This window comes from Heterodontus francisci, chromosome 41, assembly GCF_036365525.1.
Source record: "Heterodontus francisci isolate sHetFra1 chromosome 41, sHetFra1.hap1, whole genome shotgun sequence".
NCBI classification, from domain to species: domain Eukaryota; kingdom Metazoa; phylum Chordata; class Chondrichthyes; order Heterodontiformes; family Heterodontidae; genus Heterodontus; species Heterodontus francisci.
Window position 1 is genome coordinate 26168091 of NC_090411.1, and position 20851 is coordinate 26188941.

Genomic DNA, 20851 nt, shown 5'->3' on the forward strand with positions numbered 1-20851 from the left:
TTCGGACCCAATGGCAGTCCTGAGCCCACACAGGTGGACGGCATGACCGGCTCCGCAATTTTCCCAGAGGCAGCCTACTAATTGGCACCTCCGCCGAGTGCGCTGTCGCTGCTGAGGTAGCAAAGATGACAAGAGGGATGACACTTCAGTTTTCTGCCAGGGCCAAGCAGCCAGGCTCCAGCATTCAGTAATCCCTTGAGTACCCAGCGTCATGGCTGCAGGGGCCTTAGAGTCTCTGGTTCTGATGGCCCTGCCCCGGGAGGCTGCAGGGAGTCCACCTCCATGCAGTTGGCAGCTTCCCCGCTCAGAGGGGGACTGATCTGACGCCAGCAAAATGCTGCTGGCCTGGGAAGATGGTCTTTAATTGTCTAAAATAGTCAACCGCCTCCGGTCAATGGCCGGCCAAGCCACTGCCATTCCCACCACTGGGAATCTTCCCCGGCAACAGAACTGCGTCAGGGAGTCATCCCAACGTGGTTTCCCAGCATTTTATCAGACCTCCCTGCCTCCTAGCCCACCACCTGGGGGGCCTGTAAAATCTCGCCCATGTCTGAGATCTGAGAAGTGTTAACACTATTAGCACCGTCTATGGTAACTCTGATCCTGGGGATGCCTGCAATGTGGGCAAAGCCTAGTAGTCCCTAGTCCTGTGTCACTCTGCCCATTGGGAATGTGATGTGTGTACTCCTCTTAGTGTGGAGAGCCATAGGCAGCTCCCTGGTACTATGGACCACAGAGGTGTCACTGATGTTAACTACTGCAGCCTGGAAGGGCGTAGAGGTTAAGAGCCACTGTAACCCATAGTCCACAGATATCAGACCATACAAAGTGCTAACCACACCTCGAAGCTCACACAATACACAGCTACAGGTTGTGCTGCCACTGCCTTGGGTTGGGGCTCCAGTTATGGCAGTAGCAGGTGACATAGCTCAATGGTAACCCAGTGTGGTGGAGCTTGGGCACCAGACAAACCTCTCATTGCAGTAGAGGTGTGAGACTACTCCCAGAAAACTCACTGTGGGTGTGGCCTCTTTGCAGTCCTCTTCCTCCCTCTTCTATCTCTTCTCCGGCTCTCTCCTCTCTTCTTTGCTGCTCTTTCTCGTCCTCCTGTTCCAAATTCCTGGGATGAGAGGGTTGTCCTATGAGGAGAGATTGAGTAGAATGGATCTATATTCTCTGGCCTATAGAAGAATGAGAGATTATCTCATTAAAACATATAGAATCCTTAGAGGGCTTGACAGGGTAGATACTGTTTCCCCTGGCTGGACCACTAGGGGTCACAGTCTCAGAATAAGGGGTTGGCCATTTAAGACTGAGATGGGGAAAAGTTTCTGCCCCAGAGAATTGTGGATGCTCAGACACTGAGTATATTCAAGACTGAGATCGATAGATTTTTGAATGCTAAGGGAATTAAACAATTATGGGGATCAGGAGAGAATATGGAGTTGAGGTAGAAGATCCGCCACGGTCTTATTGAATGGTGGAACAGGCTCAAGGCGCTGAATGGCCGACTCCTGCTCCTATTTCTTATGTTTTTAATCAGAGGGTTAGATAGGGTGGATGGTGAGAGTCTTTTTCCTCGGATGGTGATGGCAAACACGAGGGGACATAGCTTTAAGTTGAGGGGTGATAGATATAGGACAGATGTCAGAGGTAGTTTCTTTACTCAGAGAGTAGTAGGGGTGTGGAACGCCCTGCCTGCAACAGTAGTAGACTCGCCAACTTTAAGGGCATTTAAGTGGTCATTGGATAGACATATGGATGAAAATGGAATAGTGCAGGTCAGATGGTTTCACAGGTCGGCGCAACATCGAGGGCCGAAGGGCCTGCACTGCGCTGTACTGTTCTATGTTCTATGTGAAATGCAGCCCTTCCAGAACAGCCACAGAGTCACAGAACCACTTCCAGCACAGAAGGAGGTCATTTGGCCCATCAGGTCCATGCCAGCTCTCCATGGAGTCACGACTGGAATACGTACCAATATAGGAAAAAGCAGCCCAGCATTGGCACAGAGTTGTTCCCAGAAGTCAGGATCGCTTGTGGAATCGACAAAACAGCCATTAACAAAACAAAAGCCCAGGAGATAAACAGCTGCCTAAAACATAAACTCATCTGCATCGAGGGTGTGTTCACTTTAAATCGCGCTGCTGCGGGCTCCTTGCTGACTGTTAGCACAACGATTTGCTGGGTGGATTTATCACATGTTGAGTCAGGTGCTGGGGCAGACCAATTGCCGACAAGAATCCTACAACAAGCGCAGGACCCTTATTTTTGTATTTTATACTGCTGGTATGTGCCCTGGATGCCTATGGACCAATCCAATATGGCAGGTGGTATGGTAAGGGTCACCCACCATTCTAGACCCAGTCAACCAGGCACAGCTCAGCTAGTGAATCCCTGGCAGCACGGTTCCACATAGCCGGGCTCAGACTGTTGCGGGATACAGCTGTTGCTTTAAGCCGCTGGTTCACACCAATATAGGCGGCAGTGCCAACATTTTCACCTGACATGGTGCCAATGGTGCCCATCCATTTTGTGTTCAGGAAACTTCAAATCCAGGCCCTGGAGGTTGAGGAAAAAAGACTTTACCCATCACACCACCCATCCTCCTTGTGACCTTTATTCACACTTGGGTTTAGCTTAGGCTACAGAAAATACGTCATTTGTGTAAAGAAATCTTCCATGTTTACATTTTTACCACAAATAGCGTGGGGAGGAAAGCTTTCTGCCCTTCGACTCGCTGAAAGTGTTGATAGAATTCTCTAGCAGATGCTGATAAACGAAGCACAAAAATCTGGCCATTTGAAAAGTTTAATCAACCATAAAAAGGCAACTGATAATCACAATGACAACTGTTATAAAACCAGTTAGCATGCATAAGGTACCTGGCAGCACAGTACAGGTATCCCCACAGTACAGTACAAACACTGAGACAATACACACATGTGATCTGGGTTTTCAGATCCTAATCTACAAAAAGGTTGCTCACATCACTGGGTAGCAAAGCTCTTGAAATGTATTGTTGAACAATTCAAATCAGCTGGGGAATGACTTACATCCCTTTGTCCATATCACTTGCATCACTTTCCCAAACTCTTGTGTCCAGCGCCTTGCAGGTTAATGTGCTGTCAAATGACTCCCCTTGGCTTTTTATCCCCTCCCTCCTATTTCTCCCGTTTTCTGCTGAAGACTAGGACCCAACCTCAAAGTCGGCACACGTGCCTTGACCAGCAGGTCCATGTCTATCAATCTGTCCCCCATTGGAGTCAGTGCTGGGGCATATGTTAGTGTCCGGAGTAGCATGATGTCCACTTGTCCTGTGCGGCACAAGATCTTGGGGCCTTGGCAATCAAGCCCTGGTTGATCTTCTCCCCCTCCCTAGCCTAGAGGCACTGAGGCCAACTGTAGCAACCCCGTCCCCTGCTGTCACCACTTTTGGATGAGGCACAGACCAGAGTTCAAACAAAGGAACCTCTCCTGGTCTGTACTGTTCACGTCCATACTGGGCAGTACCATTCCCATTGGGGCAATTGGCCTAAATTCAGATTTATTCAACTACAGAAAAGAAAAATGGGCAGTCACAACCTGAGAAATTTTTCACAAAAGTTTATAAGTCACTGATCTCCAGTGTCCCATTTTTGGTTGAGTTAGGTAAGACTTCATTGGGTACTTTCTGCTCTGAGCTTCCGCTCAGCAGGTTCTCTTGTGCCTGAGTGTTTTGGGCGATATTGTTAATATGCCGCATCTCCATGTAGGTGCTGGCCGTGGCCCTGCTGCCCAGATTCTTGTCATCCACCTTCCTCGTGGCACGGCACAGGATCTTTCGAAAGCCTTGCTTGAAGTTGTCTGAGAGGAAACCATAGATGATAGGGTTGGCACAGCTGTTGGCGTATGACAGCACCACCACAAAGAAGTAGAGCCCCACCAAGGCGGGCTCCGAGGGCATGGTGGCCACTAGGTTGACGATGTTCATCACGTAGAAAGGCAGCCAGCAGAAGACGAACACGGCCACCACGATGACCACCATCCAGGTCACCCGGCGCTCTGACTGCTTCCGTTTGGTGGAAGTGGCCCTCACCTTCTTGCCAGAGGACTTCACTTTAATCACAATGAGAAGGTAGCAGAGGCAAATCACCAGCAGAGGAGCAAAGAAGCCCAGGGTGGCCGTATAAATGATGAAGGCCGTTGACCAGACGATAATGGGCTCTGGCCAGTTGATGTTACAGGTGTGCATGCCGGTCTTCACATCTGAAAAGATGACAACTGGAAGGACCACCACAAAGGAAATGGCCCAGACCATGGCGTTGATGATCTTGGCCACGTGGGGTTTGCGCCATTTGATGGACTTCACTGGATGAACCACTGCAAAGTATCTGTCGATGCTCATTACAGTGAGGCAGAAGATGCTGGTGAACTGGTTGATCCCATCCACTGTCATCACCAGCCGACACATTAGTGAGCCGAAAGGCCAGTAGGACAAAGCATTCTGAATGGCGAGGAAGGGCAGGCCAAGCATGAAGAGCTCATCCGCTATGGCGAGGTTCAAGATGTAGATGTTGGTGACTGACTCCATTTTGGCATAGTGAAGGATGACATGGATGACAAGAGTGTTGCCACTGAGTCCAATGACACACACGGTGAAATATATAGCAGGAATCAGTATGGCACTTCCATTGTTTGAAGGCTCCAATGTGCTATTGCTGGATATGTTTTCAATGGAAAGTGTTGGAATGCTGTAATCTCTGGGAGTTGCTGAAGGAGTTGCAAGGTAGGATAAAGACTTCTCCATCTCTTACCAGATGTTTGCATCCAGCTGAAATGGATTCCTGAAAAACAAAATCAAAAATTCACATTAACAAAGGATTAACATGCACAGTGATCCATGTTAATTCATGTCAACTATGCTACTCCATGTCAATTCATGGTGATCATGTTACTCCATGCTTATCTCTGTTAACCATGTTAATTCATGCCTATTTGTCATCTTTCCTAACTACTGACTGAAAGAAATATAAGCTTGCTTTCAAACAACACCTTCTACATGGTCAGGGCACCCCAGTAATGCATTGAGGTACTAATCTTTATTACATACTCAGATCCTAATGTTGGGCTTGAATCCACAACCTTCTAACTTAAAAGCAAGGGTGCGAGCACTAAACCAACCTAAAACTCACCTGCCAGGTACTTAAATTGCCATTACTTCCTAGAACTGGGCCTTCCATTTTGTTTTGGCTGTGGGCAAATTGAATTCTCATCTGTGTAGGGTGACTGGATCATATGTAAGGATTCTAGTATATGTTGGCTTGGATTACTTAGTAGTCTCTGAGTCCGAAGGCTGTGGATTCAAATCCCATGCCAGATCTTGGGCTCATAATCTAGCCTGATACTCCACGGCAGCACTGAGAGGGTGCTGCACTGTTGGCGGTACCATTCTTTGGCTAAGATGTTAAACTGAGGGCCCAGCAAAGTTCTCTTTCAGGATCCTATCCTGCTATTCAAGAAGTTCTCTTGGTGTGCTAGTCAATACTCCACCGCCCCCACCCCACCCCAATTGATACCAGCAAAGACAATCTGCATTTAGATAGCACCTTTAGAGTAGTAAAGTGTCCCAAGGTGCTTCAGAGGAGCAATTATCAAACATAATTTGACGAGCTACATAAGGATTAATTAGGATGAAGAAGTTAGGTTTCAAGGAACATTTTAAAGGATGAGAGAGAAGTAGAGAGTCGACGAGGTATGGGTAAAGAATTCTAGAGCTTAGGGCCCAGGCAGCTGAAAAACAGATTAACAGAAATCAGAGATGTTTATGAAATAATACTGATGCAAAATGGCTCCCAATCTTCCCTACTTAGCAAGTCAGTACATGCCAAAGTAATTCACTGTGTGAAGTGCTCTGTGACAATTCAATCTGATAAAACATGATGTACATGAAAGTATTGCATTATTTGTTACAATTTTAATTATAGCCTAAGATTAAATCTGAAGTAGAATACAGTCACAGAGCAAAGTGTGGCATAAGGATGTAAAGGATTAATACTGAAGACAGTGAGAGAGACCCCTCCCACTGTATGAGCGATGACGTAACGGTCACATGAGATAGGCTTGAGAAGAAGAAGTTATAGCAGCACAAAGGATGCTAGCTTAAGTGGCTTGTGGAGAGGGTACATAGTAACTGTAAATGATAAAGAGTTGTTAGTTAGCCTTTATCAGCTCTAAAATGCCCTGAAGTGCTACTAATACAAAAACACTAAACCCAACACAAAGCAATATAGAAAAATTCAGTTTTACAGGTCTGTAACTTTTTTAATGGATTTTAATTCAGAGTTAATTCCTAGGTAGCATCTGGAAGGAAGCATTTAGAACTGCATTATCTAAGGCGAAAATGAATGGTTACAGATCCATCAGTGGTACTGGTAGCAATTTAAGGTGATGAACTACCAGTGTTGCACTTAATGCATTGGAAAAACATTCCATAAATGGGTTGCTGCTAACAAAACCTTGAGATATCACTAAGGAGGCAACGTTCTATCTCAGAACCAAAACGAGCTTTGGTGCCATCAGGGGTCACAGGTACACAGTGTGCAGAAAGGCACCAATCTCGACCAAAGCTTTCTGAGAGACTGGAGTGGGCTATGACGGTTTGTTAAGACTATTCAATAAAGCGGTGTCAAATAAGAGAGCTGTTTAAAAGCGACAGATCAAACTGCAACATTTCAGCTACCCCACCTCCCTGCCCCCACCACCCCCCCCCCCCCCCCCCCAGATCCCTACAGTTCTCCCTTTATTCCTCAATCACTTTTGAAGAGCTAAACTTAGCAGAGCTAGCAAGACAGTTTCACAGCGCAGTGCGGCTGCTCGGTGACTCAGACCCAGTGAGGTAAACATTGACTGGCTGAGTATCAGACAGACGATTAATGTTCCATTAAACACCGTGATGTTCTGCTCCTATCATTAGAAGCAGTATAAAGATCACCATGGGATTTAACTCCTACTTTTCCCCTGTCACATTCCAGTTTCCCCAATATGACAGGATAAGATTCAACGCCAGGTGTACAACTACCAATACCTAGCGTACGGCATCTGAACTGCTTTACATTCTAGTTGCCTCTGATTTCAGCTCTTCACTCGCTGTGCGTTCTGTACCTGGCTGAATTCACCAGTATGCAGTGTGTGTGGGAATTATGGAATGCCACTGATCTCGTCTTAACCGGTTACGACTTCTGTTACGTCGATAGATTGAAGAATCTGGGGGTGTTCTTCTCAGAGAAGAGAAGATTGAGGGGAGATTTGATAGAGGTGTTCAAAATTATGAGGGTTCTAGACAGAGTAGATAGAGAGAAACTGTTCCCATTGGAGTACCAGAGGACACCGATTTAAAGTGATTGGCAAATGAACCAAAGGCGACTTGGAGAAAAATGTTTTTATGCAGCGAGTGGTTAGGATCTGGAATGCACTGCCTAGAGTGTGGTGGAGGCAGATTCAATTGTGGCTTTCAAAAGGGAATTGGATAAGCTCCTGAAGAGAAAAAAATTGAAGGGCTACAGGGAAAGGGTGGGGAAGTGGGACTAGCTAAATTGCTCTTGCAGAGAGCCAGAACAGATAAGGTGGGCTGAATGTCCTCTTTCTGTGCTGTAACCATTCTACAATTCTATTCTATTCGAGAGAGCATTGAATCCACTTCAGCAGGTAAGTATGCAAAGACTGAACTGCAAAATGCAAATCAATGGGGGCACAGGAGAGAGGTTTGACTCATTATTTGTTGCTAACGGTCTCTTAATATCTAGGTGTCTCACCTGAGTAGGTGAAAATTCAGGAGAGACAATAGTTGCTAAGTGGCAGTCACCACTTTGAACGCAAAAGAGGAGTGGGCAATTAAGCACACTACGCTGCTTTTAAACAGTTTAAAAATGCAAAGCGCTTTCAAATAAAAGCCACCAGTTTAACATGTTGCTTATAGAGTATTTCTCAAAATATGTACTTGATTGAGGTGGCTGCAAAACCGAGCTGCAGAATCTAAGCTATTTTGCCTTAGAATTTGTGATGTCATGGAATTCTAGAGGCCTGAGGGTAGGAAAAATAATAACAGGGCCAGTTCTAATAATCTACCACCAAATCTCATGGGTATGCTCAATGAATGCTTAGGCCATTAATGCTGTCCTGGGGCTGTGCAGTAGGACTGACGCTTACAAGGCCTGTTGCAGCTTTGCAGGAGGAAGGAAAGAAGGAGGGGGAAGAGGGAAGTATGTGGTGCCAGAGCATGAAAGGGGAGTGGGGGGGGGTGAAGAGGTAAGGAGAGGGAAAAGATGGAGAAATAGCAGTACAGAAAGAGGCAAGGCACCTTATTTGAGAAGCAGCGACAGCAATGTCTAATCCCGCGTGCATTTTTTTTGTTGCAAAGTAGCACCTCAGCTGCACAGCTCGACATTACAATCTCACATCAAGGATTTGTCCAGCGTTAGGCTGCAGGGCTGAAAGTTCCATGAGAGGAAGGGATGGAAAAAATGATGAGAGAAAGGCTATGAGGAATCAATAGCAGACGAGTGTTCAGATATTTCCCATATATTACGAAACCTTTAATATGAGCACAGCATTCTCTCCAGTATATTGCACAACTGTCGCGCATCCCTCGTAGTGGACTATTCTATTTTTATTGATGTCGTGCGACACGAAACTTCAGAAATAATTTTACGATTTCATTTCTAGTTATTAAAGCGTCATTACTAATTTCGAGTGAAGTGAAATCTGGTTTGTGGCAAATTATTTTGAAGGATTGAAGGCAATGTTTCCAAGGGTGCTGACAGATTTAATTGGTATAGCTTTGATTGGCTCACTGGAGTATTTTGACAGGTTTGCCAGCATATTGTGAGGCATCACTGTCATAGTTCACGGGTGCCTGTGCCTGTGTATTTTGATTTTCTTGCCTGTGTGCTTTGAAGGGTTTCCCGAAGCAGTTTGCTGGTTTATTTTGAAGGATTTGCTAGTGTTACTTTTGGCAGTTTTGCTGATCTGTTTTTGTGGGGGTTATGGATGGGTTTTACTGATAGACTCAATCGACTTGCTGAAGCGTTTCGAAAGGCTTAGTTTGAAAGGTTCGCCACTGTGTTTTGGATGGGTTTGTCGGTGTACTTTTGAAGGGCTTAGCAAGTTGTCTTCACATCAGTTTTGAGTTTGTTTGTCAGCAATGCACCTGTCTCTTCTGATGAAAGGTCATCGACCTGAAACGTTAACCCACATGCCGCCTGACCTGCTGAGTATTTCCAGCATTTTCTGCTTTTATTTCTACTTTCCAGCATCTGCAGAATTATTGCTTTTGTATCTCTCTCCTTGTGATGCAGTTGTGATTCCATACGACTCTACAGCGTAGAAATAGGCCATTCAGATTACGTGAATTACAAGTGAGGAAATCCAGCCAATAATCCAGCTTGGTTTTTGGCATAAGACTTAGCATTCCATTTACAGGAATAGTAATAATAGTAATAATAATTTACAGTTTTGGTCTCCTTAGTTATAAAAGGATATAATTGTGTTAGAAGCAGTTTAGAGACGGTTAATTCGACTCATTCTGGGGATGAAGGGCTTATCTTATGAAAAAAGGTTGAACAGATTGAACCTATACCCATTGGAGTTTAGAAGAATGAGAGGTGATCTTATTGAAACATTTAAGATCCTGAGGGGATTTGATAGCGTGGATACCGGGAGGATGTTTCCTCTTGTGAGGAAGACTAGAACTAGGGGACACAGTTTAAGAATAAGAGGTCTCCCTTTTAAGATGGAGATGAGAAAATCTTTCCCTCAGTCTGTGGAATTCTCTTTCCTAGAGGCTGGGTCGTTGAATATATTCAAGGCTGAGTTAGATAGGTTTTTGATAGACAAGGGAGTCAATGATTATGGAGGGCAGGCAGAAAAGTGGAGTTGAGACCACAATCAGATTAACCATGATCTTATCAAATGGTGCAGCAGGCTCGAAGGGCTGAATGGCCTACTCCTGTTCCTAAGACCTACGTTCCTATCTTCTCTAGGCAAAGAAGCTTCACTTGAATTCCTCTTTCGATTTAGCAGTGATTATCTTATATTTATGGCCCTCAAGTTTTCGATTCCCCCGAAACATCTTCTCGATGTCCAATTTGACACAGACTGACATCATCATAAAGATCAACCTCTGGACTGGTATCCAGCCAGGTCAGTGGAGGCAGAAACACTGGAGTCACTCAAGAGGCAATTAGATACTGGAGTGGAGGGGATCATTGCAACGAGTGATAGGCACATGGCAACGTTAACCAGGGCCAGAGGGGGTCTCCTGCATGCATTTTGTGAACTTAATAGAATCAGAGAGGAATTATCCAGATGTTTTTGCCCTAAATTGCCTTGCGTTTTTATCTGGCTTTCCATCTCTCCCAGGAGATCACATGGCTCTGGATGGAACGGGAAGTGATTCACAAGGCATCACTGTAGGGGGCAGGCTGGATGGACCTCTAGGTCTATCCCTGTTTGTCATTATTGATGAATTCTTCAGGAATAATGAGTTGATTTGTCCTTATCTTTGCAATTATCACTTATGCTGGCTCCAGATTCATAATTTCAAATAGGGTTGAGGATTTTAAATATCGCTATAACGTCTGTTTGGGATAGAAATGCAATACTGTACCAATGTGCCTGCCGTAGTCATGTGACCTCTTTTTTTTAATTCAGTCATGGGATGTGGGTGTCACTGGCCAGGCCAGCATTTACTGCCCATCCCTAATTGCCCTTGAGAAGGTGGTGGTGAGCTGCCTTCATGAACCACTGCAGTACATGTGGGGTAGGTACACCCACAGTGCTGTTAGGAAGAGAGTTCCAAGATTTTGACCCAGCGACAGTGAAGGAACGACGATATAGTTCCAAGTCAAGATGGTGTGTGACTTGGAGGGGAACTTGCAGGTGGTGGTGTTCCCATGCATTTTCTGCCCTTGTCCTTCTAGTTGGTAGAGATCATTCTGAGTCATGAGTCATTCTGATTGGGGGCAGCTAATACAGTCAGTTTCAATAAAAACTCAGTATACACCAGACTGGTGTCCTGTGAGCTTATAACAACGTCCTCTCTTATTTGCATCCTTCCAAGATTGAAGAGGCCCAAGTTTTTCTAACATTCCCTCTCAGGCAGTAGACATAAGTGCACCACTCCTGGATGTGAACTGAATGCTGTATTCAAGACTCAACATAATTGAAGCACTATACAACTTCACTAAGATGGCCTCATAGAATCATAGATTTGTAGAATGATTGCCCTTGAGAAGGTGGTGATGAGCTGCCTTCTTGAACCATTGCATTGCTTGGGGTGTAGGTACACCCACAGTGCTGTTAGGAAGGGAGTTCAAGGTTTTTGACCCAGTGGCAATGAAGGAACGGCGATTTATTTCCAAGTCAGGATGGTATGTGGCTTGGAGAGGAACTTGTGGGTTGTGGTGTTCCCATGCATCTACTGCCCTTGTTCTTCTAGGTGGAAGAAGTCATGGGTTTGGAAGGTGCTGTTGAAGGAGGCTTGGTGAGTTGCTGCAGTGCATCTTGTAGATGGTACACACTGCTGCCACTGTGTGTCGATGGTGGAGGGAGTGAATGTTTAAGGTGATGGATGGGCTGCCTTTTCTTGGATGGTGTTGAGCTTCTTGAGTGTCATTTGGAGCTGCGCCCATCCAGGCAAGTGGAGAGTATTCCATCACACTCCTGACTTGTGCCTTGTAGATGGTGGACAGGCTTTGGGGAATCAGGAGGTGAGTTACTCATCACAGAATTCCCAGCCTCTGACCTGGTCTGGTAGCTAGAGCAGTGAGAAGTAGTGGGCTTTTCCTCCAAGCAGCCCACTAAGTTTTTATTTAGCATAGTATCAGTGATTCCTATCGGACCATTAGGGGGCCAATTAGTGGGTTCCAGACATTGATATGGCTTCTTAACCAATTCTCTTCTCTAGTCCTGGAGAATAGACCATTTTCCCCAATCATAATGCACCAAGAGTCGGCATCAACTGGTCAGGTTACTGCACCACTGGATGTAAAGTGAATTTTTCCACGCTTTGTCCCGACCTCAGAAGAGCACAAGTGTGATAATAGAATCATACAGGACAGAGGTAGGCCATTCAGCCCATCGTGCATGTTCCCAATCTCTGAAAAAAGCAACCACTTAATTCCACTCCCCTGCTCTCTCCTCATAGCCTGGAAATGTTTCCTTTGTTACGTTTTTAAGGAATTGCCTTTTGAAAGTCACTGTTGAATCTTCTTCCACTGCACTTTCAGGCGAAACAATCCAGATCATAACAACCTGCTGTGTAAGATAAAATTCTCCCCCTCTGCTGTCCTTTTTGCCAATTATCTTAAATCTGTGTCCTCTGGTTACCAACCCACCAACCAGTAGAAATAAATTCCCCCTATCTATCCTAGCAAAATTCCTCATAATTTTGAGCACCTCTATTAAATATCCCCTTAACCTTCTCTGGTCTAAGGAAAACAATCCCAGCTTCGCTAGCCTCTTATTTCTCTCACTCAAGCCACCCTCTGGCCTCCCTGAGTGACACTACCAGCATCGTGCCAAATTAGAGCCAGTTTCATGTTGTGAGCCAAATCACACGAGGGAATATGTAAAGACAGCTGAAAACATTTCCAAATCAGCCGTCTATAGCTGGAAGAGAGAAAAGGCTTTTACTCTAGCACACTGGGGTTGGAATCAAAGTATTACAAAGTGTTTGCAACACAGAAACAGGCCATTCGACCCATCAGGTCCATACCTCCTCACATCCCTCTTCATCTAACCTTATCAACATATCCTTCCACTCCTTTCTTCTTCGTGTACTTTACAGCCTGGCTCGGGTATAAAATTAAAACCCGACCCGGGCCTGGCCCGACACAGCCAACCCAAACCCTACTCGGGCCTGAGTGCTTTCATTTTTTTTTTAAATGCCCGACCCGATCCAAAAATAGCAAACATATTATTGAAACAGAAAAAAATCATAGATTAAAATGAAAACAATATGAAACAAAACAGTAGAGTCCAGCCCGACCCTGCATGTTAAACGCAGAATACTGACCTGACCCGACCTGACCTGAACCTGACACATGTAGTCGGGTTTGGTCAAGTTCGGGTCAGGTGGCCAGGCTTTAATGTACTTACCTAGTTTCCCCTTTATGTACATTCACCTCAACTCCTTGTGGTAGCAAGTTCCACATTCTAGCCACTCTTTGGACAAAGAAGTTTCTCCTGACTTCCTTCAGAATCACAGAATTGTTACAGCACAGAAGGAGGCCATTCAGCCCATCGCGTCTGTACTGGCTCTCCGAATGAGCAATCCACCTTCTCCTCGTAACCTTTCACATTCTTCCTGTTCAGGTAACAGTCTAATTCTCTTTTGAAAGCCTCGATTGAATCTGCCTCCACCGCACTCTCGGGCAGTGCATTCCAGACCCTAACCACTCGCTGCGTGAAAAAGTTTTTCCTCATGTCGTCTTTGCTTCTTTTGTCAATTTCCTTAAATCTGTGCTCTCTTGTTCTCGATCCTTACATGAGTGGGAACAGTTTCTCTCTATCTACTCTGTCCAGACCCCTCATGATTTTGAATATCTCTATCAAATCTCCTCTCAGCCTTCCTTCTTCCAAGAAAAACAGCCCCAACTTTAGTTTTAGTTTTAGAGATACAGCACTGAAACAGGCCCTTCGGCCCAACAAGTCTGTGCCGACCATCAACCACCCATTTATACTAATCCTACATTAATCCCATATTCCTACCACATCCCACCTGTCCTTATATTTCCCTACCACCTAACTATACTAGGGACAATTTATAATGGCCAATTAACCTATCAACCTGCAAGTCTTTGGCATGTGGGAGGAAACTGGAGCACCCGGAGAAAACCCACGCAGACACAGGGAGAACTTGCAAACTCCACACAGGCAGTACCCAGAATTGAACCCGGGTCGCTGGAGCTGTGAGGCTGCGGTGCTAACCACTGCGCCACTGTGCCGCCCCAATCTATCTTCGTATATGAAGTTCTTCATCCCTGGAACCATTCCTGTGGATCTTTTCTGCACTCTCTCCAACGCCTTCACATTTTTCATAAAGTGCGGTAAACAGAACTGGACACAATACTCCAGTTGAGGCTGAACCAGTGTTTTATACAAGTTTAACCTAGCCTCCTTTCTCTTGTACTCTGTGCCCCTATTAATAAAGCCTAGATTTATTATTAGCCTAGATTTTAGTGACTATTTATTATTTTTTTTCCCAAAATATAATTTATTCATAAAAATCTGTAATAAATACAGTACAAAACAGTTCAAAACAGTTCCAAGTTGACATTCCAGAAAGTGCAAACGAAATCAGTTTTCTTCAATACAGAATGTGAGTTGCCTCACAACCCTTCCATTCCATTTTACATGCAATGTACATTTGCATTAAACAGCAAAACCATATTTAGTGTATACAGCCAGAGGGGTTTTACACAGGTTTCAGCCCCTCAGTTCACTTTGGCGGGAGGACTTTACACAGTGGTCTTTCCCCATTGAGCCTTTGCGGCGTCTGCCCCAAGCTTTAGTGCGTCCCTCAGCACGTAGTCCTGGACCTTGGAATGTGCCAGTCTGCAACACTCGGTCGTGGACAACTCTTTGCGCTGGAAAACCAGCAAGTTTCGGGCAGACCAAAGGGCATCTTTCACCGAATTGATAGTCCTCCAGCAGCAGTTGATGTTCGTCTCGGTGTGCGTCCCTGGGAACAGCCTGTAGAGCATAGACTCCTGTGTTACAGAGCTGCTTGGGATGAACCTCGACAAAAACAAAAAAAGACAGAGAGAGAGAGAGAGAGAGAGAACAGCGGGAGCAGAGCTTTGAAAAGCGCGCCAAGAAATCGGAAGCCATTTCTCGTGTACAGGCGCAGCGCGCGCGGGACTGCTGGGTAAGTGAGGTTACATATTTGGGCGGTTGCTTTACCCGAAACACTACACGGGTAGTGTCTCCCACCCATCCTCCTCCTCTAACCAAAAAAAAAAGTTCTGTCCGTCGGATTGCTAAGCTAACAAGTTTTGACTTTTTTTTTTGGTTTTCAGTAGATTTGTTGGGAATTTAGAATAGTGGGAATGGAGGTTAAGGCAGTTGAATGTTCCTCCTGCAGAATGTGGGAGGTAAAGGTCGCCAAGAGTGTCCCTGCTGACTGCATCTGTGGGAAGTGCACCCAACTCCAGCTCCTCGAGAACCGCGTTAGGGAACTGGAGCTGGAGCTGGATGAACTTCGGATCATTCGTGAGGCGGAGGGGGTTATTGAGAGGAGTTATGGGGAGGTAGTCACACCTCAGGTAAAAGAAGTAGGTAGATGGGTTACCGTCAGGGGAAGGAGATGGGACCAGCAGGCAGTGCAGGGATCCCCTGTGGCCGTTTCCCTCAACAACAGGTATACCGTTTTGGATACTGTTGCGGGGGACGACTTACCAGGGGTAAGCAATGGGGTACAGGTCTCTGGCACAGAGTCTGTCCCTGTTGCTCAGAAGGGAAGAGGGAAGAGGAGCAGAGCATTAGTCATTGGGGACTCCATAGTTAGGGGAACAGATAGGAGGTTCTGTGGGAACGAGAGAGACTCACGGTTGGTGTGTTGCCTCCCAGGTGCCAGGGTTCGTGATGTCTCGGATCGTGTTTTTGGGATCCTTAAGGGGGAGGGGGAGCAGCCCCAAGTCGTGGTCCACATAGGCACCAACGACATAGGTAGGAAGAGAGATGGGGATTTAAGACAGAAATTCAGGGAGCTAGGGTGGAAGCTTAGAGCGAGAACAAACAGAGTTGTTATCTCTGGGTTGTTGCCCGTGCCACGTGCTAGCGAAGCGAGGAATAGGGAGAGAGAGGAGTTGAACACGTGGCTGCAGGGATGGTGTAGGAGGGAGGGTTTTGGTTTCCTGGATAATTGGGGCTCTTTCTGGGGTAGGTGGGACCTCTGCAAACAGGATGGTCTTCACCTGAACCAGAGGGGTACCAATATCCTGGGGGAGAGATTTGCTAGTGCTCTTTGGGGGGGTTTAAACTAATTCAGCAGGGGGATGGGAACCTAAATTGTAGTTCCAGTGTACAGGATGTTGAGAGTAGTGAGGTCAGGGATAAGGTTACAAGGACGTAAGAGGGCACTGGCAAGCAAGAACTTGGTTTAAAGTGTGTCTGCTTCAACGCCAGGAGCATCCGGAATAAGGTGGGTGAGCTTGCAGCATGGGTTGGTACCTGGGATCTCGATGTAGTGGCCATTTTGGAGACATGGGTAGAGCAGGGGCAGGAATGGATGTTGCAGGTTCCGGGATTTAGATGTTTCAGTAAGAACAGAGAAGATGGTAAAAGAGGGGGGGTGTGGCATTGTTAATCAAGGAGAGTATTACGGTGACAGAAAGGACGTTTGAAGACTCGTCTACTGAGGTAGTGTGGGCCGAGGTTAGAAACAGGAGAGGAGAGGTCACACTGTTGGGAGTTTTCTATAGACCCCCGAATAGTTCCAGAGAGGTAGAGGAAAGGATAGTGAAGATGATTCTCGACAGGAGCGAGAGTAACAGGGTAATTGTTATGGGGGACTTTAACTTTCCAAATATTGACTGGAAATACTATAGTTCGAGTACTTTAGATGGGTCAGTTTTTGTCCAGTGTGTGCAGGAGAGTTTTCTGACACAGTATGTAGACAGGCCAACGACGGGCGATGCCACATTGGATTTGGTACTGGGTAATGAACCCGGCCAGGTGTTAGATTTAGATGTAGGTGAGCACTTTGGTGATAGTGATCACAATTCGGTTAGGTTTACCTTAGCGATGGGCAGGGACAGGTATATACCACAGGGCAAGAATTATAGCTGAGGGAAAGGAAATTATGATGCGATTAGGCAAGATTTAGGATGCGTAGGATGGGGAAGGAAACTGCAGGGGATGGGCACAATCGAAATGTGGAGCTTATTCAAGGAGCAGCTACTGCGTGTCCTTGATAAGTATGTACCTGTCAGGCAGGGAGGAAGTTGTCGAGCGAGGGAGCCGTGGTTTACTAAAGAAGTTGAAGCGCTTGTCAAGAGGAAGAAGAAGGCTTATGTTAGGATGAGACGTGAAGGCTCAGTTAGGGCGCTTGAGAGTTACAAGCTAGCCAGGAAGGATCTAAAGGGAGAGCTAAGAAGAGCGAGGAGAGGACACGAGAAGTCATTGGCGGATAGGATCAGGGAAAACCCTAAGGCTTTCTATAGGTATATCAGGAATAAAAGAATGACTAGAGTTAGATTAGGGCCAATCAAGGATAGTAGTGGGAAGTTGTGTGTGGAATCAGAGGAGATAGGGGAAGCGTTAAATGAATATTTTTCGTCAGTATTTACAGCAGAGAAAGAAAATGTTGTCGAGGAGAATACTGAGATACAGACTACTAGGCTAGATGGGATCGAGGTTCACAAGGAGGAGGTGTTAGCAATTTTGGAAAGTGTGAAAATAGATAAGTCCCCTGGACCAGATGGGATTTATCCTAGGATTCTCTGGGAAGCCAGGGAGGAGATTGCAGAGCCTTTGTCCTTGATCTTTATGTCGTCATTGTCGACAGGAATAGTGCCGGAAGACTGGAGGATAGCAAATGTTGTCCCCTTGTTCAAGAAGGGGAGTAGAGACAGCCCTGGTAATTATAGACCTGTGAGCCTTACTTCGGTTGTGGGTAAAATGTTGGAAAAGGTTATTAGAATTAGAACATTACAGCGCAGTCCAGGCCCTTCGGCCCTCGATGTTGCGCCGACCTGTGAAACTATTTGACCTACACTATTCCATTTTCATCCATATGTCTATCCAATGACCACTTAAATGCCCTTAAAGTTGGCGAGTCTACTACTGTTGCAGGCAGGGCGTTCCAAGCCCCTACTACTCTCTGAGTAAAGAAACTACCTCTAACATCTGTCCAATATCTATCTCCCCTCAACTTAAAGCTATGTCCCCTCGTGTTATAAGAGACAGGATTTATAATCATCTTGAAAAGAATAAGTTCATTAGCGATAGTCAGCACGGTTTTGTGAAGGGTAGGTCGTGCCTCACAAACCTTATTGAGTTTTTTGAGAAGGTGACCAAACAGGTGGATGAGGGTAAAGCCGTGGATGTGGTGTATATGGATTTCAGTAAGGCGTTTGATAAGGTTCCCCACGGTAGGCTATTGCAGAAAATACGGAAGTATGGGGTTGAAGGTGATTTAGAGCTTTGGATCAGAAATTGGCTAGCTGAAAGAAGACAGAGGGTGGTGGTTGATGGCAAATGTTCATCCTGGAGTTTAGTTACTAGTGGTGTACTGCAAGGATCTGTTTTGGGGCCACTGCTGTTTGTCATTTTTATAAATGACCTGGATGAGGGTGTAGAAGGGTGGGTTAGTAAATTTGCGGATGACACGAAGGTCGGTGGAGTTGTGGATAGTGCCGAAGGATGTTGTAGGTTACAGAGGGACGTAGATAGGCTGCAGAGCTGGGCTGAAAGATGGCAAATGGAGTTTAATGCAGAAAAGTGTGAGGTGATTCACTTTGGAAGGAGTAACAGGATTGCAGAGTACTGGGCTTCGTGCTCTGCACTCCTTTGGACCCCACCAGAAAGGCCGAGAGGGGGGTTTTGACGCTTGGGCAACTCTCAACCTCCATACATTCGCCCAGGCATGCGCCATGGAGAGGTCACTCCATAGTTGCCTCACAGCGACTGACACCACTGACCACCTCTAGGCGCTTACCCATTGTCTCTCGAGACAAGGAGGCCAAAGAAAGAAAGAAAGAAAGAAAGGGCTAATGGGAAGATTCTTGGTAGTGTAGATGAGCAGAGAGATCTTGGTGTCCAGGTACATAAATCCCTGAAAGTTGCTACCCAGGTTAATAGGGCTGTTAAGAAGGCATATGGTGTGTTAGCTTTTATTAGTAGGGGGATCAAGTTTCGGAGCCACGAGGTCATGCTGCAGCTGTACAAAACTCTGGTGCGGTCGCACCTGGAGTATTTCGTGCAGTTCTGGTCACCGCATTATAGGAAGGATGTGGAAGCTTTGGAAAGGGTGCAGAGAGGATTTACTAGGATGTTGCCTGGTATGGAGGGAAGGTCTTACGAGGAAAGGCTGAGGGACTTGAGGTTGTTTTCGTTAGAGAGAAGGAGGAGGAGAGGTGACTTAATAGAGACATATAAGATAATCAGAGGGTTAGATAGGGTGGATAGTGAGAGTCTTTTTCCTCAGATGGTGATGGCAAACACGAGGGGACATAGCTTTAAGTTGAGGGGTGATAGATATAGGACAGATGTCAGAGGTAGTTTCTTTACTCAGAGAGTAGTAGGGGCGTGGAACACCCTGCCTGCAACAGTAGTAGACTCGCCAACTTTAAGGGCATTTAAGTGGTCATTGGATAGACATATGGATGAAAATGGAATAGTGTAGGTCAGATGGTTTCACAGGTCGGCGCAACATCGAGGGCCGAAGGGCCTGTACTGCGCTGTAATGTTCTATGTTCTATCTCTTTCCACACCTGCTTTGCAAAGACACATTCCAGGAGGAGGTGGGCAACTGTCTCTTCCCCACCACAGCCACCGCGGGGGCATTGTGCAGAGGGTGTGAGACTTCGGGCGTGCAGGAAAGATCTGACGGGGAGGGCTCTTCTCACCACCAGCCAAGCTACATCTTGGTGCTTGTTTGAAAGTTCTGGTGATGAGGCATTCTGCCAAATTACTTTGGCAGTCTGCTCAGGGAACCATCCAACAGGATCCACCATCTCCTTTTCCCGCAGGGCCTTGAGGACATTCCGTGCAGACCACTGCCTGATGGATTGATGGTCAAAGGTGTTTTTCTGTCGAAACTGTTCCACGAAGCATAGGTGGTACGGCACGGCCCAACTGGATAGAGCATTCTGCAGCAATGTGACCAGGCCCATCCTTCGCAACACTGGGGACAGATAGACCCTCAGCACGTAGTGACACTTGGAGTTTGTGTACTGGGGCTCTTTGCACAGCTTGATGCAGCCGCACACAAAGGTGGCCATCAGGATGAGGGCGACGTTGGGTACGTATTTCCCCTCTTTATCCAGAGGTTTGAACATCGTGTCCCTCTGGACCCGGTCCATTTTGGATCTCCAGATAAAGAGGAAAATGGCTCAGGTGACCGCTACGGCAAAGGAGTGGGGTATGGGCCAGACCTGCGCCACAAAGTGAGCGCCTCGCACCTGATGACCAGGTTCTTACCCACAATGGAGAGAGATCGCTGCCCCCACATTCTCAGCTTGTGTTGTACCTTGGCTACTCACTCCTCCCAGGTTTTGGCGCATGCTCCGGCCCTTCCGAACCATATCCCCAGCACCTTCAGGTAGTCTGACCTGACGGTGAAGGGGACAAAGGATCGGTCAGCCCAGTTCCCAAAGAACATGGCCTCGCTCTTGCCGCAATTTACTTTGGTTCCCGAGGCCAGTCTGAACTGGTCGCAGATGCTCATCAGTCTGCGCACAGACAGCGGATCCGAACAGAAGACGGCAACGTCGTCCATGTACAGGGAGGTTTTGACCTGAGTGCTGCTGAACGGAGCGGACCCTGGACCGGAGGATGATCTTGGAGGCCTCCGTGGCGAAGAGCGAGGCCTGCTGACTCTTCACCTCTTGGAGTTCCTCCTTGTCCTCGACCCCCATCGACTGCAGCTGGAGCAGATTTTGCATACTTTTCTGGAGTCGGGACATTTCTCTCTGTCTCTCTCTCTCGCCCTCTGAACCCCTTTGAGGATAAAGAACCTCTTGATGTTCGCCTTGATCGCTTCCCACCAGTGAACCGGAGACTCAAAGAGGGGTTTCACGGTCCTCCAACTTTTGTAATCCCTTTTGAGTTCCTCAACGTTCTCTGGGGTCAGCAGTGTAGCATTGAG

At 46.5% G+C, this 20851-nt stretch overlaps 1 protein-coding gene across 1 annotated transcript in view; it reads right to left on the minus strand.

Moving 5' to 3' along the window:
* Positions 1 to 2803: 2803 nt before the first annotated feature.
* LOC137353639 (somatostatin receptor type 5-like) overlaps positions 2804 to 20851 on the minus strand; it is a 49738-nt gene continuing 31690 nt past the window's right edge. The window contains exon 2 of the mRNA XM_068019991.1: positions 2804 to 4826. Coding sequence (XP_067876092.1) covers positions 3608 to 4789 — 1182 coding nt within the window. The 5' untranslated portion in view covers positions 4790 to 4826 and the 3' untranslated portion in view covers positions 2804 to 3607. The remainder of the gene's footprint in view (positions 4827 to 20851) is intronic.